This window comes from Cajanus cajan, chromosome 5 (genome assembly GCF_000230855.2).
Source record: "Cajanus cajan strain Asha chromosome 5, NIPB_CcT2T_4, whole genome shotgun sequence".
NCBI lineage: Eukaryota > Viridiplantae > Streptophyta > Magnoliopsida > Fabales > Fabaceae > Cajanus > Cajanus cajan.
Window position 1 is genome coordinate 71,268,066 of NC_138521.1, and position 27,384 is coordinate 71,295,449.

Sequence of the window (27,384 nt, forward strand, 5' to 3'; positions counted from 1 at the left end):
ATCAGTTTACCACTAGATCATTACTACTCTTAGATCGAAAGAGGAAGACGAATGAGGTGTGAGGAGCATTGTCACTACTCTTCTCACTTTTTTAATTAGTTTCATTAATTATTGTATAAAAATAGCAATGAACATGTTTGAAATTGAACTCATTTTCATCTAATATAAGTTTTATTCATGAGATTGAGTAATCTTTTAATACCTTAATTTTTTTCAACTGACCATTAACAACATCGATTTTAAGATATGTATGATCGAAAATTATAACATGAAGTATTAAAACAGGTGGAAGAGAGAATTCATAACAGCAAGACAACCAAATAAAAGCATAAATACATTACAAGCAAAGATGATCGAAGGGGAAAAACGTCGCAACTATTGTTATAATGCCTAATTATTTGATGAATGTATTGAATTTTTGTTCTAAATAACCTATAATAGGTTGGGTCATTCAGTTGATGTCCAATAAAAAGTCTCTACTCTCATACAATTAGTTATTTAACTGCTACTCCATCGTCTTGTTTGCTTGAGCCCATCACAATTGAGGATAATCTTATATCATTCAAATGACTTTCATATGATTTATTTAGATTTTATGAAGAATAAGATGAATCAATTCTTTATACAAGTTGTGCAAATTTTACTCTCTCATTCTTTTTATATTTATTTGATAATATACTACAATTTTGTATCTATATAATCTTTGTATAATTAATTGTGAATTTAATTGAAGTAGAGATCTTGTATAAACACAACTCTATTAATAAAATATTGTATATATACCTTATTTGTGTTGATTATCATCCATCAAAATGAGGCTAAGATGATACTTCTTTATGTTCTTCAAGATTTTTATTAAGTACACTTGGATTGGCTATAGTAAAGTTGCAAAAGTAAAACATTAGGATTAATTCTAGTGGAGTGGTGGAAACATTAAAGTTGATTCAAAATGATGTTTTGTCAACGATTTAAGTTTAACCTAGTCTAGTGAAATTTGAACTTCAAGTACTTATGAGTAAAAAAGCATTGAAGGACAATCATGGAGGAATTTGAATTATAAATTTATTTCAAGTTATGAAAAAAAAATTGCCTATATTCCTTCTTATGTATAAGGTCAAATTTAGAGTAATTTTTGCTACTCAATTTATATTATATTGTCCCATAATACTAATTATTTTTAGACTAAAATATCTTTAAATAAAATATTTTTTTAATTTGATAAAATGCATTAATTATAAATATTTTAAAAAAAATTGTATTTTAATTAATTAGGAGAAAGATGAATATTAATTAAAAAAGAAAAATAATATAAAAATTATATATATATATATATATTAATGACAAATTTATTATTATCAACTAATTTAACTATTTTTTTTAATACGAGTGAATTAGGATTTATAAATAAATTGCTTGGCGATTTAAAAGGTGAAGTTGAAGTCTGGAAGAGGAACTAGTTGTCATGTGTTTAAACCAATTAAATTTATTGAAGTGTGTATTGTAAAGTATCTTTGCTTGAGCAACAAATTACTAGAGTACTGTGGAAGAAGACTTATGAAAATACACCGTTTTTTTATTTACAATAATTTTGAATAGAAGAGAATAGTTAATGTTTTGCCGAGTAATCTGTTATTTTAGTTCCAGGATGCGCGAGAGTCATTGAGATTACGCGCATCATGGGTTTGGTGTAATTAAATAAACAAGATGGGCACATCACGATCACATGTCCATAATTAAGATTAGATCTAGTACGCAAACGCATTACGCATCCATGTTGTATATATATATATAAGAACTGGAGAGGGAGAGACTAACCGAGAAGAATGATTTTGATATTCAGAATGGGCATGAACATGATCCATTTCTTCTTCCTCCTTTCACTCTTATCTGCATCATTAGCATCTGAGCCTCCAAAAGCCCACAGGCAGACCTTTATCCTTCCCATTGAGAAAGACCGAGGAAGCGGTCAATACTCAACTTCCATCGACATGGGGACGCCTCCAGTCACCTTAGATCTAGCCATTGACATAAGAGAAGGTTTGGTATGGTTCGAGTGTGGCAGCGACTACAACTCATCATCCTACAACCCCATCCGCTGCGGCACAAACAAATGCAAGCTAGCCAAGGGCACCGACTGCGTCACGTGCACCAACCACCCTCTGAAGACGGGCTGCACCAACAACACGTGCGGCGTCCAACCATACAACCCCTTCGCCCACTTCTTCGTCAGCGGAGACCTGGGTCAAGACATATTGTCCTCCTCCTCCACGCACTCATCCAACGCTGCAAGAGCACCTTCCACTTTACACGTCCCACGCTTCATTTCTTCCTGCGTCTACCCCGATAAGTTCGGGATCGATGGCTTTCTTCGAGGCCTGGCCCATGGAAACAAAGGAGTCCTGGGCCTTGCCAAAACCGCCATTTCGCTACCCGCGCAACTCGCTTCCAAATTCAACCTTGAACGTAAGTTTGCGCTTTGTTTGCCTTCCTCTTCCAAGTATAACAAACTCGGGGATCTCATTGTTGGTGGTGGCCCTTACTATTTGCCGCCTCACCATGCTTCCAACTTTCTTTCCTACACTCCTTTCGTTGTCAACCCACACAGCACAGGCCCAATATTTGATCATGGGCCTTCCACTGAGTACTTTATTGACGTGAAGTCAATCAGCGTTGACAACAAGGTAGTCAACGTCAACACCTCCCTTCTGGCCATTGACAAAAACGGAAACGGGGGCACCAAACTTAGTACGGTGACTCCTTTCACGAAATTCCAGAGTTTACTATACGCGCCAGTGGTGAATGATTTTGTGAAGGGAGCGTTGGCTAGGAGAATAAAGAGAGTGGCTGCGGTGGCACCCTTTGGGGCGTGTTTCGATGCGACAAGCGTTCGCAAGAGCAGGAGTGGACCCTCCGTGCCAACCATTGATCTGGTACTGAAGGGGGGAGTTAGATGGAGAATTTATGGTGCGAATTCAATGGTGGCCGTGAATAAAAAAGTGTTGTGCCTTGGATTTGTGGATGGAGGTTTGGAGCCAGAGAGTCCCATTGCAACTTCCATTGTGATTGGTGGCCATCAGATGGAGGATAATCTTTTGGAGTTTGATCTAGATTCCTCAAAATTTGGTTTTAGTTCCTCCCTCTTACTCCGCAACGTTAGTTGTTCCCATTTCAGACTTGTTTGACTTTTCACTCTTCGCTCCTTTCCCAACCTTTGGTTAATTTCGTCATCAATAAACTCTATTTCCCATCCTAATCCTGTGGAATACATGCTCATTTCACTAGTTTGTTCGGATAAACCTAACTTAATAAATTTGTTGCGTATAAAAACTCATTTCACTTCGTATTTTTTATCCAATGTAAAAGTTATATCCTCGTTATTTTTTTTTTTCATAATTATCTAAAATTTAAAATTGTTCTTAATTTTTCTCAATATGAATCGTACGAGTCAGGTTACCTGCCAGCTTAGCTAACCAATAAGTTAATTACTAGTATGTGTATATGTTAAGACAAATACAAAGAACATTAAATAAATCCACCGTATTTATAGTTGTAAGAGAAGTCAAAGTTGAATGCACGACGACCAAGGAGTTGAGTTTGACTAGCGGCAAGGAAATTGGGTCAAGGAAACTAGACGCAACCACGTGCGTTTGCTTTGCTTAAAAGTTAAGGATGCATTTGATTTCTAAAAATCTTTATATTTTTATAGGAGTACTTTTCTGGTTATAATATTTTTTAAATAAAATTATATTTGAATATATTAAAGTACCTTTACATATTAAGTATCTAATTCCTATAAATCAAATATGAAATTTGAAATAAAAAATAGAATAGAAATAAGCTATCAAAAATTACTTAAACTAAATGGACTAAAAAGTATTAGATGTGTGTGTGTGAAATGGTTAAAAAGTGAATGAGCATATAATTGATAAGTAATGATTTGAAAATTACACTGGTCATCAAACTAGGGAAGGAACTAGTTCATTCAGCTTTGTCTTTGGTATAACTAACACGAGCCTTTATTATTGTACACAAGATGTACAAGGGTGAAAGATTGAAAAACCATGATTCATTATTGAACATGCTTTAGGATCTCTCTAACAAGAGATTCAAGCGTGGGAACAGGTTGCGTTCCGTAGCAAAAGCGAGGAGCTAAAGCTTAATTTTGAGGAAGCCGTATCAATGAACAAAAGATTGTCCTCCAACTGATGCCCCCCAATAACAATGGAGGCTTCAACTTGAACAGAAAACGTTCTCGGCTTCTTCACTCCCTCAACAAATGCAAGACACGCCACATTTTTCTTTGCCAACACCATCGAATTGGCTCCATAAATAGTCCACTGCACTCCCCCAGGTAGCACCAGATCAATAGTTGGCACAATGGCACAGCTAGGCCAGTCACGGAATTCCCAATGCTGCTTGAATCGAAGCATGCATCAAACGATGGCACCGATGCCACTCTCTTCATTCTTCTTGCTGCAGCCTTGTTGACAAACTCTTGAACCAAGGGCTTGTAGAGTGAACTACGCAATTTGGTCCACGGAGTCAAGGCACTAATTTTGGCACCCCCATTTCCTTTCTTGTCGATGGACAACAGAGAAGGGTTTAAGTTGACAACATGGTCATCGATCTTGATTGATTTCACATCAATGAAGTATTCGATAGAGGGAGCACCATTTCAACAGTGGCAACGGGGTTGACAACAAGTGGGGTGGTTTGGAGAAACTTGGACTCGACTTGAGGATGGAGATGGACACCAGCTCCAATGAAGATGTTACCAAATTTATTTGAAGAAGGGAAGCAAAGAGAGAGAAAGCATGGGAGGAAGCTTATTTGCCAAAACGAGCTGTGTTGGGAATGCAAGTTTTGACCTTGAAAAGCCTATGATCCCTTTAGTGTTTTTGGGTAAAGGTAAACCTTGCAAAGCATGGCCAGAGATGCCATCATCGAAGTCAACACAAACACCAAGGAAGCCAGGTACGTTTTTATGAGACAAGTATATGACATCCTCGACCATTGAATCGCTGGTTGTGAATTGAGCTAAAGGGTTGGTTATTGTGATGTCACATTCGTGGATTGCGCAGCCTGGTTTATAAGGGCCTATGCAACCAGTGCCGGAGCATGCAGCACCTTTGGGGCATTTCTTTGACTCACACTGGACCTTGCGGTTGGATGATGAATTGTAGCGTCTGCTACAGTCGTGCCAGAGGTTTTCTCCGCCAAGATCAATGGCTAGATCCATGTTGTGCTGGGGAGTGCCTATGCTAACTGTGGTGTAGAACATGTTGGTTGCTGGGTCTTTCTTAATGGGTAGGAAAAAGGGTTTTGGTTTGTTGGTCGATTCATGAGTTAATGATGAACAGGAGACTGAGAAAAGGGTTATTGTCAGGAGGATTAAATGAATGGTGGCAACAGAAGAAGATGAAGCCATTGAGAAGATAAGCTAATAGATTGTTCTGTGACTCTGTAGTTCAGAGTGCGAGAGTTTGCTTTTTATAGCATAGGCTAGGACTTGTAGCATAACACTTGCAATGTTTAGATATGATCTTAATGACCATATTTATGACTCTCGGACCACACTTTTTGGTCAAAAAAAAAAATTGCCTTCTTAGGTAAACTTTATCAAAATAATATCAGTAGGGATAATAACAACAATAATAATAAGGGCTCCTTTGTGTCTGGATGGATAGCATATTAGCATTTAACTTTCTTTCGATATTTCTAATTGAAGACTGGTTTCATGACTCAAGACTCATGAGTTATTTTTCCCGATTAAATAAAGCCAATGATTTTAGCCTCCAAACATACTAGGATTTGCGTATTCAACAGATGTGTATGATACCTTAAACCACTATTTTATGGGACAATCAATTTATACTACTAAGTTCTGACATAAGGATAAAGAAGATAATGCTCAGTTTAGCGTCTATTTTCTTTCATGAAGAGACTGCTCTATTGTACGAATAACAAAAAAGAGTGTTTTGCTAGGCGCGCGCGAACTCCACTTGTAATGGATGGAAATTTTAGTCAAACAAGAACAGCATCCGTCGTCTAGTCCAAGTATCTTTCGCTTGGTTGCCAACTCGTTATTGAAAAATATCCACGAAAATCACCCTGTACATTCAAATTCAACTCATGTAGCTACTTGATAAATACCAATCCCCGTGTGGGGAAGGAAATATCAACATGTTCACATTACGAATCTAAATCATACAATGATACAACAACAGTTCCATCACGCTTAAGCCTGGTTGCCATTTATGATATATCAGCCACCTAGACCTTCACATACAAGTTGGTTTGGGTACGGATACAATCACTTAATATCATGTACTGATACAATCCCCGGTATTCACATTGAATTTCCTGTTTTACAACTTCAATGGTCTAATGACAAAGTTGGCTCCTCAATTATATATATTATATTGGTTATATCATTAATTAATATAAGATCTCTAACACATACTCTTCATATAGAAAATTGAAATCTCAAGTGTGATGTTTGTAGAATTATACATCTACAAGTAGTTTTATAGTAATATGATAGACTTAATAACAAATAAGATAAACTTTGATTCCAAACAAAAACAAGCTAGAAGTGGTACTAGCTGGGTCATGGCCCCCTACTACACGTGGTAAAGGTCCCTTGGCCGAGAATCCCGACAAGAACTTAAAATTCAAAGGTGGTACAATAATTGCTCAACAAGTTCAGCCTGATCTTTGGTAATAACTCAACCTACCCATCTGTGTCTCTCTTCAGACGTGCATGGTCCCTCGCATTGGCTAGACAAAAACGGCCAAGACTTAACATGCTATAAAGAGAGAGACTAGACAACACGTTATTAATTGTTGGGCTTCAGCCATGAGACCGTGGCCCAGTCAAAGAACTGGCTTTCGGGGAGTAACCATGACGATCCAAATCCAGACCAGCATCAATTTTGGGTGAGCTATGATTATTTTTTTTTTTCTGAACCTCTACAACAGAGGACAGCCTATACATTTCTTCTTGCTATTTGTCCTGATCGATTGGGCCTCATCCAATTTGATAGCCGCCGGGTGTAGAGAAAGAAATATCAATATGCAAATTGTCCATACAAATCAAGCATTCCTTTGTGTCCAGAATGCATCAATTATTATGCATTTAGGATATAGATTAAACTGAGAAACAGAAAGACAAAAAAAAATCAGCATACTTGAAAGAGCTTGATTAATGCTTATAATGTTCTACTGATAAGATAATGAATCAATAGGGAAAAAGTATCTTATTTCCTGAGTTCAGCATTCTAAACATCACTCTTGACTCTGTAAACCATATTGTACAAAGAAACTGTTGGCTTTAGTCCCGAATTTATCATCTGTCCTAATAGAAGTTCAGCTTCCTTCCACTTTCCATCTCTGCAAAGAAGCCCTATGGTTGAACAAAAACTGGCCACATTTGGAACCATTCCATTGTCAACCATTTCATTGAGTAACCTAAGAGCCCAAAAAGAGCTTCCTTCTTTGCAGTAACCATGAATCATCGTATTATATATGACACTGTTTGGTTCGAGGTGCAGCTCACCCAATGATTTGAAGAGTTTTGACGCTTCTTTCATGTTACCATTCATACATAACCCATGTATTAGGACACTGTATGAGTAAACATCTGCAACCAAACCAGACTTCTCCATTAAAGAATGTACCTCAGATGCTTTTTCCATGTAATTTAGTCGTACAAAAGCATCAATTAGAATCGTATATGTCACTTTGGAAGGAGCAATACTTCTCTCTTCCATTTCCTTGACCAAGTTAAGAGCTCCTGCTAAATTCCCAACCTTAGAATACCCTGCAATCAAAGTATTATAGGTCACTAATGTTGGCGATAGACCGTTAGACTTCAATTGATTGAACAATCTAACAGCAGTGTCCATTTTTCCAACATCACAAAACCCATTGATAAGTACGTTGTATGTAACTACATTAGGACTAAGGCCAGCCCTGTTGACTCGATGAACTAACTTCACTGCTTCACCAAGCTTCTTCACTCGACAAAGCCCACCTATTAAAATGTTGTATGTCATAACCCCACATGCAATACCTTTCTCACGCATTTCACCAAACACCTTAAAAGCATTACCTACCATCCCACCGTTACAGTATTCACCAATGACACAATTGTAAGCATAAACATTAGGTACAATGCCACTTCGCTTCATATTTTCATACATTTGAAACCCCTCCCTTTGAAGTCCTTGCTTGAAAAAACCGTTCATTAAGACGCTATAAGTATGCTGATTGGCAACTAAACCTAACCTATCCATCTTGCAAAACAACTTCTTTGCCAGCAGAACATCTCCATTCTTGCAACAACCATCAATCAACGTAGTGTATATGACAACATTCGGAGACAAACCAAACTCCTCCAACATGGCCAGAAGCTGAAACCCTTTCATCAAGTCACCAGCTTCACAACAACCCTTTATCATTATCCCAAAACTGTATACATCCAAAACAACTTTACTCTTCAACTCATTGAAAACCCGCCACGCTTTATCAAAAGAATTGGACTTAATGAATAAGCAGAGAAGATTATTGAACGTGTTTGATCTAGGAACATGGCCCTTGTGGATCATCTGGTGTAGAAAACTGAGGGCTTGGTCGGGTGAGTGAGAGTGAACATAGGCATTGACAATTACTTCATAGAGAGGAGTATAGGTGGAGCAAAAAGTGAAATGGGTTTGTGTTAGTTGAAGAACAAAGGAGGAGGGTGAGAACAATGATGAGGGTATTCGACCAGAGATTAAGCGCAGGATAAGAGATTGAGCTTGGGGTAGCATGCCATAGGAAAGAAAATAGCTCAAGATGAAGGAGATAGAGTGGGAAGTGTGGTGAATGCCTTGATGGGTTGAGGAATTGAACAACAAGAGTGCTTTTGATGGAGGCACTTTCACCATTTTTTGGATAAGAATCAGAGCTTCGTGAGAGTGAGACATGTTTCTCTAACCCCACCGACATCAGAAAACAAGTTTCCATAAACAAAACACGCGCCGTCATGCACACCAAAACCTTAAATAGTGCCTGCCAAAGATTTTTCATTTTTGCGGAATAAAACTTAAATAAATACGGTTATATTATTCACACCGTTAATATTTCGTCAAAATATTATAATCTTGTCTTGGTAATTTAAATCGAGACAGATTTACAAAAAGGAAATGTTGAGATTATAAAAGTTTAATTTTATACGTAGTATATTATATTTATATCTATGAAAACCTTGTAGCTTGTACGTCCAAGTTTTGAACTCGAGAAAACATAACTTTTTTGCTGTTATAAAAGGCCCAGAGGATACAAACAGCCCAACACAAGCAAAGGGCCGCATACTAGTACAAGCCAGCAAATGAAAATTCCAAGGTACAACCCAATAACGTCGATTGATATTTTTTTTTTTTTTTACTAAATTCTCTTTTAATCTCCTATTTTAAATTAGAGATATTTTGTTTCTTAATTTTTAAAATACAGAATTTTATTTTTATTATTATTTTGATGTTTATTGACCGTTAAATCATAATATTAATCCATAATTTGTCATCATAACTTTAATAAATACGGGGCAAAGGATCATGGATAACATTCATCTCTATATTTTTAAGAATTTCATCATTTAAATGATTTTGATATTTAAAAATATAATAAAAATTATGAAAAATTTTCATTTGTACTTATTTATTCTTTTATTATTTAACTTCATGTAAAAGAAAAGTTATTTGGTTAATTTTTATGCATATTGGAATCATAACCTTTAAATCAAAGATATATAGGATGCTTAATTGCTTACCAAGTAACAATTTCTTGCTTCAAATTAAACGCAGTTTTAACTTTTAAAACATATGCTTCTCCTACTGAATGTGTACCCAAACAAATACTTAAATCCTTCAACATTTTATGTTATGATTAAATTGAAGAAGTGCTTGTCTGGTGGGTGATAAATTTTCCGTGATAGAAGAAACACAAAGTGAATCTTGATCTTCAAAATTTCCAATAATTTAACAGTTACTAATCATACACCCACTCCGCAACCTTTTGGAGAGAAATCAAATAATTGTAAAATTTGATGTGACATAACCCCTTTAAAGAATCCGAAACCTATGGATGAAGTTAGGTCTTCCTATCTGATTTTCGATTTCCTTCATCTTTTATGATGCCTTTTCTTTTGAGACATCTTTGCTAGGCTTCTCTTTCTTAGTGGACCAAATTTATTTCCTACCTCAGATTCTATTTATAAGACTTACATACTTAATTTATCAAAATTAGGTAAAATAGTTAATTTAATTTATAATAATAAATTTATTTTATTTTTATATTTTCCCTAAAATTAACCTTATACTAATTTTCTCTTTTAATGAATATCTATCTTTTTGTTAACCGTTATATGTTCTATATTTTATTTTTTATTATTAATATTTTTTACTCTCCTAATTAATTAGGATACATGTCTTTTAAAAGAAACTAATGTATTTCATCAAATTAAAAAAATATGTTTAATTATGAGATTTTAATCTTAACATAATATTATGAATCGGATCTTATATAAATGAATAGATTTTTTTTCTCAATTGGGTCTTACAAACAACTAAAGAAGATTGAAACACACATTTCTAGATAATTGATTTATTTGAATAGCTAAAGAAGCAATAATGCTAGGTGTGATTCTTTGTCAATAGTCAATCTAGAATAACTTTTTATGAGGGAGAATAAAAAATTTCCTAAGCATTTCTTTTCATATGATCATTTGTCTTACATAATTACAAGGCAAAATATTAGTTAAGTTCAACTATGCATATATTATTATTTTTAAATAAAAACTTGATTAAATTGATAAAGACATCAATAAAGTAATATGCGTTTATGCTGAACTAATATAATACCTTTTAACCTAGGTTTGATCACAATTAATTGGGTCGTTCAAATTCATAAAATTTGGAAGTATAAAATGAAGAATCAGATATCCAGTGTTACATGTTGGAATAGTTTAAAAAATTATTAAATACATTCAAATGCAGTCAATTTCGGATTAGAAAAAAATTAAATTATTGTTACTCAAATTGTACTACACCTCTTTAATCTTTCTCTTTTTCCAACATTGAAAGCACATTTTTCTCCCCTTTTCTTGTTTCATCTTTCCCTTCTTCTTCCCGGTTTTCTTTTTCTCTTCTTCTTTCTACCACCTATTCGCTAAACCCGATCAATCCAAGAACTACCACCCGACTATCCTAATGTAATAATCAGTCAGCTATGGATTATGAATGGTGATCCATAGCTTCCAATAAATAAGCATATTTGTGGGTGATTAGAGTACAAGAAGAAAGAGCTGGAGTTCCTTTCTATGCTGAGTCAATAATGAAATTAATTAATGAAGTTGAATCTCCAAGTTACGGAATTAGATCGCTACTCCTTTTGTCTAGAGTACAAAACAAACCAATTTACCAAATCCTGCCTACCAATTCACAATATGATTAATTATTAATTATTCAGATAATATAAGAACTTATTCTGCTCACAACGCCAATTTTATAATGTAATTATAACATCTTAAAAACATTTTTTTGGAAGACCTACGTTTTGGGACGACAAATTGGTAATAACTTAATACGTAATGGACTGAATAGGCACTCACAAAAATTAGTAGTGAATAGTGATAGGTAGAATCAATATTACTGAGTAATTGCTCGCTAATTTTGATATATAAATGAGTACAAATATAAGTAATTTAAACCGGTATAACTTTATTCTATATATCTCATCAATGCACTATATAACTTATTAAAGCTTATTAAGATAAAGATAATTATCCTACCTATCTTACCTACCATACGGACCTTAAACTTGCATGAAGTATTTTGTGATCAAGGTGTTTCTGACACACTTTCTATGCTATATTAAATACTTTTAAAAAAAAAATGCTTTTCCGTTCATAACCCAGTTAGATGACAGACACACCCATGTTGATCATAAAGCTAATTTGAGTATCAGAGTTTTTTTTTTTTTTTTTTTTTTTTTAATGGGTACATTCTATCCTCCGTCGTTCATATATAGTACTGAACACAAGGCGAAATAATTTTAAAACAGCATTTTAAAAAGTTTATAAATCTCCTGGTTAATGAAAGAAGAAGACATGCAAATAGTTGGTTGTTTTTGTGGGACATATACAACATAAGCAATTTTAAAAAAGACAAGAAAAAGAAAATTCAAGATAAATAATTCTGTAGAATTTTTTTTTATAAAAAAGATAAATAGTTCCTATCTGGGTTGGTAAGATCGAGTACGACGGCATCTTAGGTAAATGATATTTGACTTTGTTTTCATAATCATATAAATTATTGCATTATAGTTGAATTCTTTTCAGTAAGTTGATTGGATTTTAATTCTTGGTCACTTTAAAAAAATAATTTAATTTTTGACAGCACGTGTGGAAGATTTATTTATTTTTACCAGTTTGACGTATATTTTTCTTCAAAAACAATCTTCTTCAGAGAACCATTAATTAGCACTATATGTGAAAACATCTTACAGAAGAGATTCATATGGAATATAATTTTTTTAAAGAGACAAAATTTACTTAAATATTAAAATCATATTAATTTTCAATTGTCAATTAAAAAAACACTCTTAGGAAGTACAATTTTTTTTCTCAACAATTCGATGTCAAAAAAGTTATTTTCTCACATTTAGTTTAGTATTAAAAAAAATTCACATTTAGTTTAATATTAAAAAAATAAAAATATCAGAAAATAATGTTTTCAGAGATGTTTCTCTTGAAATTGTTCTCAAAGACATTCTTGAGTTAAATAGAAAATTTTACTTAAATATCATGTTACCTTTATTTTTCTATTTAATATAATAAAAACAATTTATTCTCAAGTAATATATATATATATAAACAATTTTTACCAACTAATCACATTTTATTCATTTTTAGAAGTCCTGATTTTTGGAATTATGATTCTCAGCCATGAAAAAAAAATCTCTTCAATCAAATGTTCCTTAATGTAAAAACAAATAAATACAAAAAGTTTAATAGCGTATAGGGTGGATTTGATGAAATTGCAGCAAAATCTATAATATAAATCGATAGGCTGTTATATTGAATAAGCACTCTAAGTTCACATGTTATAGAAATGATTTATGTAATGAAGAGTTTGTGTTGGATTGTAAAAATTCATTGTAGCAGCAATATTTACAATATCAGAAATGAAATTAGTCTTTATGTAAACTAATAATATATGTGATAACCATGTAAAATAATAGATATTTTTAATTGATAGATTGTTTTTCATGATAATATGGTGTATAAAGTTCAGTTTACTTGTGTACAAGGGAAAAATGTGGATTCGTGAAAGAAATGGAAAAATTGAAAAGAGACAATGGCGATTGATTGAAACCCAACGACAGCCCGGAGATTTTCTTCCATACACCTTGGAAGGACGGCAACGAATCCCAATTATTTTGGTCCCCTCCACTCTTTCAATTTCCTCTTCTAATTAATAAACATTGCTTTTTAACAAACATTGACTTATTAATCTTCTTTCTTTCCCATTGATGCAATTTATCAATCGTTTATTCTACTTTCACCTCATTTTCAGTTACGTCAACCGTATAATATTAATCAAATTAGTATATCGTTTATTAGTTCGTTGTATACACGTTAAGAAAAAGAAAAGATAAAGGCAAAAAGTGGGAAGTGTTAATAATGGTTATGTGGTTGTATTTTGATGTGAATATTTGTTGTCTGGGTGAATGTGGGTGTATTTTTCTTATATAGAATATTGTGATATCAACATGTTGATTTTCATATAAATATTGAAGTGGAGGTCTATTGTACATCCTATCAATTTGACGAATAAAGCAGAAGCATAGCTTGTGTGGACGTGAATCAAGTGTTCCATGACGTAAAACCAATCAAATATCAGGCACTTAGTATATTCATCAAATTTATATATTTTAGTAAAATTCTCGTAGTTTTGTACCACTCATTTTTATACATGTCCCATCCCAGAGGTGTGACATTGATGTTATAATCTATAACAAGAAGGGTCAATGGAAATTATGATAATACGTGGCTACGACCTTGCCTCAATAAAATGAAATGAAGCTGCTCTATTGTTTTAAGAAGGAGAAGTAGAGGTTTGGTGGAACAGGAACAGGAACAGGAACAGAAGGGAAATAGGAATGCCCTGTTTTTTTGTCATTGTCGCAACTCGATTGCACCTTTTATTGGTTCGGTTATTTATATGCAATTGGAACCCACCACCAACCACCACACTTTGTTTCTCTCTACTCTTCATTCCTTTGAATCACTCTCAATAACTCTTGTCCATCCCACGTGAAATGTGCACCAATAGAAAATCCCCACACATAAAAATTAGTTTTTGTGGTATTCATCAAATGCTACACCCTAGATTTTTAAAATGATTGCCCAATTTCTATTGGATATTTTTCATATCGACAATTTTATTATTTGAATATTAAATAATTAACATTGTATATGTCATATTATATGTAATTATTTTTATATACATTTTATTTTTCTATACATACATTTTAATTAAGTATATTTTTGTAAATTTTTTTATTTTTAAGGAATTTTAAACCACTTTTCATAGTTTTTTTTTTATAAATTTAATGAATTTTAATTTTGATTCTTGTGAAATATATCTTCTTGTTTTCTTATTTTAAAATTTGACGTTCTTGTTTTTGTTTCATGTAAAATGAGAGATTGATTGTGGACCATGTAAAAAAATTCTTAAATTTTCATCCTTCCAAAATTTCAAATTATTTTTTAATTATTTATTTTAAGATAAATAAATAATATTTTAATTTAAAAATTTTAAGTAAAAACTCTCACACGTTGACATATGGTATCGTAATCACTACATTAACTAAAATTTGAAGCACATTTTTTTTATATATAAAAAAAGTGGTATATATGCTCGAATGATGTTTGTAATTAATCAAATGGGAAAAAGAGGTTGCAAATATAAACAAGATTAATTTTGATTGATTTGCATTTTATTTTCCCCCTAAATCAGATATAAAGACCAAAATATACATCAATATTGAAAAATAAATAATCAATGAACATTGAAAATATTTGTATATAAGAATTAAAAAAGTTTACTTTTTTTTATAAAGATATTAAAATAAAAATATTATATAGAGACTAAGGAAGTGTATCTGAATTTGATTAAAATTTCAAAAGATTATTTCAGTACAAAAGAAAATTTTGTGAATTTTAAAATATTATGTACGAATATAATGATTTACTAGATTTTGATAAAATTATAATCAAGTGTAGCAACCTCGGTCGCGACGGGACGGCGAAAAATAAATTGAAAAAGAGGAGTCGCCACCAATGTTATTTTTTACGGAAAAACATTGGAAAAACCATAAAATAGAAAACAGTCTACGAAAACCAAATTTTGAGTTCGGGAGTCAATTACGTGTGAGGAAGGTATTAGCACCTCACAACGTTCGTCCTAAGACGATTACCTTTAATTAATTAAACTAATTATTTATAATTTATAAAAATATTTATCTCACTAAAATAATCAAATATATTTTATTTTTTTTTGGGCTCGACAAGATTTAATTCTTGCTCCTACGTATCTTCATGTGCAATGAAGAATCAGAGTTACGTAGTTCTTTGTAGAAAATATTTGTGTGTTGATATTTTTTAATTAAATTTTATTTTTGTTAAATATAAGATTCTTGAACTGTCTCAGCTCATTCATCTTCAAAAAATAAAATTGACCAAGGTGTACACCAAAGTCAATTCAATAAAATTATAATTATAATTATTGCTAGAGATGTTATGATGTTAAAAAATTTCTTGGTTGAACATTTTTGTTTTTGGAGACAAAATTTAAAGATGAGCTGTCACAACTTGTACTTTAAATTCTAAGGTTAAAAAGATGTCACATCTAATTAACCATTCCTCCAATAAAATTTTTGATACAAATACTTCGAATATTTTATATTGAATGTTGTGGTAATATTTTTTTGATATAAATTATATTTTAAAAATTTAAATAAGAAGAGCTTTAAGGTGACAAATTGTCACAACTTGCACCTTTAAGCTTTAGAATCAAGAGAATGTCACATTCAAATAATTTCTTTTAAAATATGTTTATTATACATTGATTAAATTACAAATGTTAGCTTTCATTTTCACCAAGTGTTTTATTCTAAAAGATTTAGAACTTTCAAACTGTAACGGCTTGTGTTCTAAGAATTTAAGATCAAAAAGATATTATGTCAAATTAATCATATTTGAAATTTCGAATATTAACCATTCTATTATTAATCACTAAAGATATTTAAATTTTAATAGTTCATCCTATAATAATATATAATTAATATTGTTATAATAATAGGAAGAATAAAATATAAACAATGCGCTTATTTTAACAAACTTCATTTATATAGATTTCATATATGCAAGCTCAAACGGTGATTTCACGCAAGTTCATCCTCAGGGGGTTAAACCTTTACGTAATGCAATAGAGCTAAGATATAAGGGGTCACATAAAATAGCAAACTGCGTGTTTAAAGCTATTGATGTTAAAAAGAAAAAAACGAAAATTCATGACACATATACATGGTGAATGTAGTGTAGGAAATAAATAGTGAAAGCACACTAAAGTATGTCAAATCATGCTGTAAGAAAAGTTGATAATGGTAGGAAAAAAACAAAAGCCAATAACACATCTTTATACAATGTGAACGTAGTACCAGGGGTTGCAAAACCATTGAAATGTATCACATCATACTCACAAAGTTTTTAAAATAGCTGCTTGCTTACAGATTTGATGTGAATCCTGCCTGTAAGAAGGTGCACTGTGCAAGAGATGATTTTCTCAAAGGTGTTTCCCAGGCTGCACCTCATTGACGGTCTCCCCCTTGTTTAGACATTTCCTTCTCCTTTTATGGCTCTTCCCCTTTCGCTTTTGGCAACTGCCCTTTTGTTTTTTTTCATTTTTTTCCTCTCTTTTATCAATTGTTTATAAGCACCGAAAATTTTTTCAAAGCTTCCGTGAAGTCTCCAACTGCTCCCTTTGATCTGTCTCCTTTTTTTTTTTGCTACCAGCTTGCTAAGTTTGAAATTCTAAGAATTGTTTTACCGCATGGGGTCCCAAAACCAAGACTTTCTTACTAGTACCAAGACTTTGGCTTCATCTATTTGGCATTTTCTGAGTTTTTTTATTTAAAAAAAAAAAAAAAAAAAAAATTGGTGTTTACAGTTGCCCCTCTTTACTTAACTTTTACCAAATGATATGAGTAACACGAGTTTTCATATCATAGTAGTAAAAGATAAGTAAAGACTTAAACTCCAATTTTGTCTAAAACAAAAGTTGCATGTATTAAAGAAAAGATAATCACGATATTGTAGCATGAACTGGAGAATATAAGATCTAAAAGCAACAAAAATAGTAGACTCATGGTTCCAAACTGTTGGGAGTTAAGATCACGGGGGCTCGAATCACAAAAGAAGGTGAGCGCAGAGCTCGAAACATTAAAAGAATGAGCACCGAGGCTTAAAAGATTGATAGAGTGAGCATAGAGGCTTGAAAATTAAAAGAGTGAGCATAGGGGCTTGAAAGATTGATAGAAGCTTGAAAATTAAAAGAGTGAGCACGGGGGCTCAAAAGATTGATAGAGGCTTCAAAATTAAAAGAATGAGCACGGGGCTCGAAAGATGGATAGAGGCTTGAAAATTAAAAGAGTGAGCGCGGGGGCTCGAAAGATTGATAGAGTGAGCATAGAGGCTTGAAGATTAAAAGAGTGAGCACAGAGACTCAAAAGATTGGTAGAGGCTTGAAAATTAAAAGAATGAGCACAGATACTCAAAAGAATGATAGAGTGAGCACAGGGACTTAAGATAGAGTGAACACGGGGGCCCAAGCATTGATAAAATGAGCACAAGGGCTCGAAAGATTGAGAGTGAGTGCAGGGACTCGAAATATTGATAGAGGCTTGGAACTTTAAAAGAGTGAACATAGAGGCTTGAAAAGTAAAAGAGTGAGCACGGGGACTCAGACGATTGATAGAAGCTTGAAACATTAAAAGCGTGGACATAGAGGCTTGAAAAGTAAAAAAAGTGAGCACGGGGACTCAGACGATTGATAGAAGCTTGAAAATTAAAGAGTGAGCACGGGAGCTCGAAACATTAAGAATCGGGACAACAACCAAGTAAGTATAGGAAAATTCAAATTTAGAAATTGTAATAAACATTCAATCGGTTCATGATGTATGCATGACATGCAATGAAATGGTTTTAATGGAAAAATAATAACAAGATGAGTTTTGACCTTTCATCCCGTTATTATTATTATTATTATTATTATTATTTTTGCATCATTTTTCCAACCTTTGACCCCCTCACGAGCATGAGTGTTCAGACTGACCTTTTGTCAAATTATTGCGTCACTAGATAAGCTATCTTGTCTGATAGTACAATTCAAAATTGTCAACATTTGTAATCTTCTCAATAAAGTTAGCTAGGGATCTTTCATTTCTTTGTGACTCTTAGAATCAATCATCGTAATTGAGATATTTTAGCCTATTTTTGACTTTATTTATTGGTTTTTCTTGCATCGCATGTTGCACTTTTAGCATATAATAATGAAATAAACACACAAAAATGACGAATGGTGGGGAATATGGGCTTTTATTGCTTCAAGGAAGAAAGCACAAGTATATGAGAGTGGAGATAAACAAAACAATGGGAGAGTAACATATCATATTTTTGGGGAAAGCAACACTAATTCCCCACATCAACAATTTTGAGAACCCCATTAATTGGCCTCTAAAGGTGTGAAATGCTTGTTGAGCATCTTAATATTGCCTTGGCCTTCCAGTTTGCCCCGGCTTCGCACTTTGGTTGTCATATCTACTTCCTCCTTCTCCGCCTTTCTTTAGAAAAGTTGCATTTGTTAAAGTTGCCCCTTCAGTCTAATGGGTATTTCTTTTTTTTTTTTTTTTTAGACCTTAACTTTTGCATAGGCCGCTCTTTTCGAGTTTTCAGCCTATCAGGTCACTCTAAATTTTGCCTAAGCTGCCTTTTCAGGTTTTCAGCCTAGCGAGCCTTTTCTTTTTGTTATTATTTTGTGCTCTCCTTTATGCATAGTATTTCTTGACTGCATCAGAGTTTATCGGATTCAACAGATCTTCTCCATCCATATTTGTGAGAATCAAAGCTCCTCCTGAAAAAGCCTTTTTTACCATATAGGGCCCTTCATAATTCGGGGTCCATTTCCCTCTATGATCTCTTTGGGGTGGCAATATCTTTTTTAATACCAAATCTCCTTCTTGAAACTCTCGCGGATGAACCTTTTTGTCAAAAGCTCTCTTGATCCTTTTTTGATATAATTGACCATGACATAAGGCATTCAATCTTTTCTCTTCAATGAGGTTCAACTGATCATAGCGAGCCTGAACCCATTCCGCTTCCTCAAGTTTGGTTTGAGCCAATACTCTTAGAGAAGGTATCTCAACCTCAATGGGAAGTACTGCTTCCATACCATAAACCAACGAATATGGAGTTGCCCCAGTAGAGGTGCGAACGAAAGTGCGATATCCATGTAGGGCAAAAAAAAGCATTTCGTGCCAATCCCTGTAGGTGACCACCATCTTTTGAATAATCTTTTTAATATTCTTGTTTGCTGCTTCCACTGCCCCATTCATCTTAGGGCGATATGGTGAAGAATTGTGATGTTGAATCTTGAAACTTTCACACAACTCTTTCATCATTTTGTTGTTCAAATTGGTCCCATTGTCAGTAATGATCCGACTTGGCAACCCGTATCTACAAATTAAATCTCTCTTGATGAATTTGACCACCACATTTCTGGTCACACTGGCATAAGAAGCTGCTTCAACCCATTTAGTGAAATAGTCGATAGCAACAAGAATGAATCGATGCCCATTGGATGCTTTTGGTTCTATTGGACCAATCACGTCTATTCCCCACATTGAAAAGGGCCATGGAGCGGCCAATACATTCAAAGATGTTGGGGGAACATGAATATTATCTGCATAAATTTGGCACTTGTGACACTTCCTCACATGACTATAGCAATCAGCCTCCATGGTCAACCAATAATAGCCAGATCTTAGGATCTTTCTTGCCATTACATGTCCATTTGCATGTGTTCCAAATGAACCTTCATGGATTTCTTCCATGATTTCCATAGCTTCTTTAGCATCAACGCATCTAAGCAATACCATGTCATGATTTCTTTTATAAAGTACTTCTCCATTTAAGAAGAAACTCATTGCCAACCTCCTCAAAGTTTTCTTGTCATTTTCTGAAGCTCTAGGAGGGTATTCTCTGTCTTTTAGATAGCGTTTGATGTCATAAAACCATGGTTTTCCATCTGGTTCTTCTTCTATTGCTTGACAATATGCTGGTTGACCTTGATTATGTATTCTTATCAGTGGAACCTCTTTTCCTTGACTAATCTTGAACATCGAAGACAATGTAGCCAAGGCATCAGCCAGTTGATTTTCCTCGCGAGGGATGTGATGGAAAGTTATTTCCTCAAATTGTTCCATTAAATTTTTGATGTATGAGTGGTATGGGATTAATTTAGAATCCCGAGTTTCCCACTCATCTCTGAGTTGATGGACAACCAATGCTGAGTCTCCATAAACTTCTAACACTCTAGCCTTGAACTCCAAAGCTGCTAGAACCCCCATTGCACATGCTTCATACTCTGCCACATTGTTAGTACAATCAAAACCCAACCTTGCAGTGAAAGGGATTAATCGGTCCTCTGGAGTGATCAACACTGCCCCAATTCCATGCCCCAGTGCATTAGAAGCTCCATCAAATAACAACATCCACTTCTTTCTATTTATGGACTCTCCCTCCTCAAACAAAGCCATGATATCTTCATCTGGAAAATCATATTGTATTGATTGATAATCGTCTATGGGTTGATGAGCCAAATACTCAGCCAACGCACTGCCTTTAACAGCCTTTTGGGTTACATACACAATATCATACTCTGATAATAACATTTGCCAGCGAGCGATTCGACCCGTTAAAGCAGGCTTTTCAAATATATACTTGATCGGATCCATCTTGGACACTAACCAAGTAGTGTGACTTAACATGTATTGTCTTAAACGTCGAGTAACCCAAGCCAAAGCACAACAGGTTCGCTCTACCAGAGAGTACCTTCTTTCACAATCTGTAAACTTTTTGCTCAAGTAATAGATTGCTTGTTCTTTTCTTCCAGATGCATCATGTTGCCCCAGTGCACAACCCATAGATTCCTCAAGTACCGAGATATACAAAATGAGAGGTCTCCCCGAGGTGGGAGGTACCAAAACTGGAGGGTTTTGTAAATACTGCTTCATCTTCTCAAAAGCTTTTTGACAATCTTCATTCCATATCACTGGTTGACTCTTGCGCAGTAACTTGAAAATCGGATTGCAGGTTGCAGTTAATTGAGATATGAACCTGGCAATATAGTTCAACCTCCCCAAGAAACCACGAACTTCTTTTTCAGTACTTGGAGCTGGCATTTCTAAAATTGCTCTCACTTTGTCAGGATCCACCTCTATACCATTTTCATTAACCACGAATCCCAACAATTTTCCTGACTTCACACCAAAAGTACATTTGGCAGGGTTAAGTCGGAGCTTATACTTCCTTAGCCGCACAAATAGCTTTTGTAGATTTGTGATATGTTCTACCTCCGTCCTGGACTTAGCAATCATATCATCGACATAAACTTCAATCTCTTTATGCATCATATCATGAAACAAAGTCACCATAGCTCGTTGATAGGTTGCTCCAGCATTCTTCAATCCAAAGGGCATCACTTTATAACAAAATGTTCCCCATGATGCAATGAATGTAGTTTTCTCCATATCTTCAGGAGCCAGCCTTATTTGATTATATCCTGAAAATCCATCCATGAACGAAAAGAAAGCATGTCGGGCAGTGTTATCCACTAGAACATCTATATGTGGCAATGGAAAGTCAACTTTGGGACTAGCTCTGTTAAGGTCTCTATAGTCAACACACATTCGAACTTTTTCATCTTTCTTTGGGACAGGAACTATATTGGCAACCCATTGAGGGTACTTTGCCACTGCAAGGAATCCAACATCAAATTGTTTCTTTACTTCTTCTTTTATCTTTAAAGAGACCTCTGGCTTCATGCGCCTCAATTTTTGCTTAACTGGTGTGCATTCTGGGTTCAATGGCAAGTGATGCTCAACTATGCTAGAATCCAACCCAGGCATGTCTTGGTATGACCACGCGAAGACATCAGCATACTCAAATAACAACTTTAGCAACTTATTTCTTTCTTCCCCTTTTATAGCAACTCCTATTTTTATTTCTTTTTTATCATTTTCATTTCCCAGATTGATTACTTCAAGTTCCTCTTCATGGGGTTGGATCACCCGATCCTCTTGTTCTATCAACCTTTCTATTTCTGGTGGAGTGCTCAGGTCATTGTCATCTTCTTCAGCCTCATTAATGGGGTGATCAAAATCGTGACATGGGATATTAGCGTTATTATTTTTGGCATGGTTATTATTGAATCTGCAATTTAGGGTTGATGAAAGAAAATGAAGGTTGGAGCAATAAATGAGAGAAAAGAAAGATTAAAGGATAGAGAGAACATATGACAAAAAGATCAAAATGCATTTCATTCATATGATATACTGAAAGACAACATGCAAGCCCATTAACAAAAAGTCATACTAAAATCACGGGAATAATTGTAGAGTTTGTGTGACAATTACTTTGAAATTGAATTAAGAGTCACAGGAAATTCAATGATCTTCCAATTATGGAGCTCTTCACATGGATCACACGGACACACAAAGTTGGCGTGATTATCATCATTATCTTCCTTAATCATAGCCACTTGGTCTGCGTGCACCACCCCTCCACTTTGAAAGCTTTGATAAAGATGACAAATGGGAATCCTCTGAACTTTAGGCTCTCGATTCTCTAGACGAGCCAACCTTTTCTCTCTATTTTCTTCTGCCATTCTTCTTTTATCGGCTTGAGTAGGTTTGTACCCTAACCCCCATCGACCCTTGTTTTCTGGCAATTCTATTAATTTCGTGACTCCTTCCAAGCATGTTCCCAACCCAAGTCCTGGCTGATACCCTCCATTCATCATGACCTTTGCAACCATCATGGATGCACTTGATGGTTGTGGACTTCCCATTGGAGATTCAACATAAGCAGTACTAATTATTTCCAATGACTGAAACGAAGTTTCCAAAGCCTCCTCAGCTGCTTCAATATAACGGGTGGGAGCAGGACAACTCACCAACATGTCTTCCTCACCCGAGACAATCACTAGCTTGTCCTCCACAATAAATTTCAGCTTCTGATGTAAAGAAGAGGGAACAACCCCAGCTGAATGGATCCATGGTCTTCCCAATAAACAACTGTATGCAGGTTTAATATCCATGACTTGAAAAGTTATGTTGAAGGTGAATGGGCCAATTTGGACAGGGATTTCGATCTCCCCCATAACTTCCCTTCGTGATCCATCAAAGGCCCTCACAATCATAGAACTGGGTTTCATATGTGTCCCATCACAAGACAATCGATCCAGTGTTGACTTGGGCATCACATTTAATGAGGACCCATTATCGATAAGCACTCTAGCCAAAATGTGATTTGCGCATTTCACAGAGATGTGTAAAGCCTTGTTATGTCCCCTTCCTTCAGCTGGGACTTCATCATCTGTGAAAGTGAGGTGGTTATTGGCTGTAATGTTACCAACAATGCCGCCAAATGTGTCTAATGTGATGTCATTGGACACATGAGCTTCATTCAAGATCTTCATCAATAATTTTCTATGACTTTCAGAATTCATCAGCACTGATAACAAAGATACCCTTGCAGGAGTATGATTTAATTGATCAATGAGCTTGTACTCACTTTGTCGAATAAACTTAAGAAATTCTGAGACTTCTTCATCCGACACTTCCTTTTTCTTTTTCCCCATGACTTTTTCATCATCTCTCCTCTTAACACTTGAAACCTCTTCATTGATAATTGTATTTTCCTTTTGCTTATGGTTTTTTGTCAAGCCTTCTACTCTTAACTCTTCTGGAGTATAGACTCTACCACTACGGGTCATTCCACCTACTCCTGCGATATTTGTTACGTTGGTTTCTGTAGTGTCAATTCCTTCTTTTTGTTGGGCATTCACATATTCACTTTCTACCTTCATTTCGTAACACCATGGAACCGCCTTAGTGTCCTTGTAATGGAAAGGAGCTGGAATTTGCACAACAAGTGGCTTAAGGGTACTAGGTGTTGACGCGAAAGTGTTTTTTGTGAAAGTGATTACCAGTGGTTTTGGAGTAGTCATGCTGGACTTTTCGTTTGATTGAATCATCAATACATCCTCTTTTGTACGCACCTGGCTCACCTGAACAAAGTTTGAGTTAATCATGCCTTGTAATATTTCCTTGAATTTGCCACATTCCTCAATAGAATGTGTGGTTGTAGGGTGGAAATCGCATACTCCTACTTTGCGAGACTCTCCCTTAATCATCCCATATTTGCACAATTCTGAAAAAATGAATCTCATGGGGGTTCGGATCTTCTCTACTTCTGTCACTTGTGGAGTACATTCTTCTTTGATAGCATTAACCGATGAAGTCCCATGACCTGGAAGTGGATTATTTCTTACATTCGGCTCGCTTTCCTTAAAGCTTAATAATCCTGCATCTATCAAGTCTTGTACCTTGTGTTTCAAACCCCAACATTTCTCAGTTGAATGGCCTATTGCCCCAGCATGATATTCACATTTGGCATTTGAATCAAAACCTCTTGGATATGGAGGTTGGACAGGCTTTATAGGAAGAGGCTCAACTAGAGCATTTTGAACCAGATGTGGTAGCAGTTCAGTGTAGGTCATAGGGATCGGAGCTAGAGTCCTTGGTTGATTATTTCCCCTTCTTTGAGCATTATTCACCATGGGAGGCGAAATTGCCGATTGATTTTCTTGGGGTATGTGAATAATCAATTTTATCCGGACTCACAAAAGTGATGAAATAGACATCTACTATGAAGAGAAGGAGCTCCCGAAACATGCCGACAAGAAGACAGGACTTTAGAGGGCCCAAAAGCACAAATTAAGTATTTTTTGGGCCCGGAACGGGCCGTTCCAGAATCGGAACGGGCCGTTCCAAGGTCCAGAACGGGCCGTTCTAAGGTCCAGAACGGGCCGTTCTAAGGCTCCAAAAAGGCCAAAAACCCTAATTTGGAACGGGCTGTTCCGAAATTGGAACGGGTCGTTCCAATATTGGAACGGCCGTTCCTAAAAAGGAACGGGTCGTTCCTGCATCTGGAACGGGGCGTTCCAAGGCTGTTCCGGTCAAAAAAAAATTGGGTGTTATTCTCAATACTGGAACGGGCCGTTCTGATTTCAGAACGGGCCGTTCCAGTATACGAATTTTTCACACAACGGCCATGTCCAGAACGGCCGTTCCGATTTTGGAACGGGCCGTTCTGGACCCCTTCCCGAAGTCTATAAATAGACGTCTGGGGCACAGTTTTCAGGGCCCCGAAAAATTTCGTCCAATACTCTTCAGAGCTCGAAATTTTTTCTCTCTCTCTTCCCCTCTCTTTTGTATTTCTTAAGATCTGTGAGACACCTCTGTAGTGTGAAAGGTAGCCAAAAAGCACCTTCTTGATCATCATATTCGAAGATTCAATTCATTTGGTATCGTTCTTTTCTTAACTTTTTTTTTTCTTTTATTTATTTGTTTATTTTATTTATTTGTTTATTTATTTTTTGTTTATTTATTTTTTGTTTATTTATTTATTTTTATTTATTGTTTGTACATAGTAAATATGATTTGTTGCCTTTAATATTGTTATTTATAAAAATATTTAATATGCGACCAATAATAATGTTAATTGAATAACATTTTTATCTTTAACATTATTAGGTCCTGAGAGTTTAATGACTAGTCATTTGCTAGCTTAAACTCTCCTTAACAAATTTGTCTTTTTTAAATAAATATATGTTGCAACCAATAACGTTAATTAAGTAGCACTTCTATTTTTAACGTTATTGGAGGGATTTATTGTTTAGTCATTTATTAACTTGAATCCTTATGAAAAATCTATTTCTTTAGATAAAAATATAGAAATATAAACATAATGTTGCTTTAATGATATTAATTGCGTAGCATTTCTACCCCTTAATATCATATAAATCATAAAAGTTAATAGAATAATTATTTGTTGTTCTAACCTTTAAGCCTATTTTATTATCAACAAATAAAAATCAATAACATTGATTGAATAGCAATTCTATCTTTCATGTTATTGGGAGGGTTTATTGATTAGCCATGTGCTAACCTAAATCCTCATGATTTTTTTTTTAATAAAAAAAAATACAAAAGAAACATCTCTCATATTAAAAAAAAAAGATATATGTATGTATACACACTTTCGAGGAATAAAATAAATGTTTATAAATTTATATAATTTTGCGCAATTAATTAAAGGTACTGTTTTTACGGGCGTTGTAGGGCGCTAATACCTTCCCTACACGTAATCGACTCCCGAACCCAACTTTAATTTTAAAGATTATCCTTTAAAGGGTTTTCCAATGTTTTTCCCTTAAATTAAAATATTGGTGGCGGCTCCATTGAATATAAAAATGTTAGCGTTATCCTGTCGTGATCCCGGTTACGACAGATGGCGACTTCACTGGGGATGTTTGAGAGTCAGGCCTTATTAAATTAATTGCGCAAAATTATGAATTTATAAATATTAATTTTTTTCCCTTTCCTTTTATTTTATTTTTTATTTATTTATTTGTTTTGTTATTTTTGTTTGCTACGCATGTGTTGTTTGAATTTAAGTTTAAATTATAGTTTTATTTATTTTATTTGCATCTCTACTCCCACTAACACTTGTACCTCACACACTTTGGGCTCTATGCCCGAGCCTGTGCGAGCATAGAAGAGAAAGTGGCTTGATGACTGTTATTGAGGGGCTTGATGCTCACTTGACCGTTGTTGAGTCACTACTCAGGTTGTTACTAGTAGCATGGGTTAATCATATTGAGAGGGTATGTTCCCTACTTATGATTGGTTCATGCGCTAGGTCCTTATTTATATGATAAGGGCAACCTGGGGACCAATAATTCTTGAGAAGTTTTTAGATCCACCCACAAAACCATGCACTAATAGGTGGACTTAACGACCTTCCAAAGTAGGGTGTTAACCTTAGAAATTTTCCTTCCCTAGGTTTACCGTAATAGGTCACATCGCAGTACTCTCTATCCCTCTTTTGATATATGTTCATACTAACCAAAAAAATATGTTATACATTCATGCATC

The 27,384-nt window shown here is 34.7% G+C and overlaps 3 protein-coding genes and 1 pseudogene across 3 annotated transcripts; 1 reads left to right on the forward strand and 3 right to left on the reverse strand.

Annotated features, from left to right (window-relative positions):
- Window positions 1-1,719: 1,719 nt before the first annotated feature.
- Window positions 1,720-3,253, forward strand: LOC109809610 (putative aspartic proteinase GIP2). The gene has a single exon (XM_020372961.3). The coding sequence runs from the start codon at window positions 1,824-1,826 to the stop codon at window positions 3,180-3,182; it is 1,359 nt and encodes a 452-aa protein (XP_020228550.1). The 5' UTR covers window positions 1,720-1,823; the 3' UTR covers window positions 3,183-3,253.
- A 638-nt stretch (window positions 3,254-3,891) lies between these two features.
- On the reverse strand, window positions 3,892-5,747 carry LOC109809218 (putative aspartic proteinase GIP2; annotated as a pseudogene).
- A 724-nt stretch (window positions 5,748-6,471) lies between these two features.
- Window positions 6,472-9,061, reverse strand: LOC109794844 (Pentatricopeptide repeat (PPR-like) superfamily protein). Its single transcript, XM_020354277.2, has one exon. The coding sequence runs from the start codon at window positions 8,967-8,969 to the stop codon at window positions 7,281-7,283; it is 1,689 nt and encodes a 562-aa protein (XP_020209866.2). The 5' UTR covers window positions 8,970-9,061; the 3' UTR covers window positions 6,472-7,280.
- A 13,732-nt stretch (window positions 9,062-22,793) lies between these two features.
- LOC145958161 (uncharacterized) lies at window positions 22,794-25,004 on the reverse strand. The gene has a single exon (XM_083074648.1). The coding sequence runs from the start codon at window positions 25,002-25,004 to the stop codon at window positions 22,794-22,796; it is 2,211 nt and encodes a 736-aa protein (XP_082930774.1).
- Between the last annotated feature and the right edge of the window lie 2,380 nt (window positions 25,005-27,384).

Excerpts from the sequence above, each read along its gene's own strand:
- LOC109809610 (XM_020372961.3), top strand. The coding sequence starts at position 1,824 with ATGATTTTGATATTCAGAATGGGCATGAACATGATCCATTTCTTCTTC.
- LOC109794844 (XM_020354277.2), bottom strand. The coding sequence starts at position 8,969 with ATGTCTCACTCTCACGAAGCTCTGATTCTTATCCAAAAAATGGTGAAA.
- LOC145958161 (XM_083074648.1), bottom strand. The coding sequence starts at position 25,004 with ATGGTGAATAATGCTCAAAGAAGGGGAAATAATCAACCAAGGACTCTA.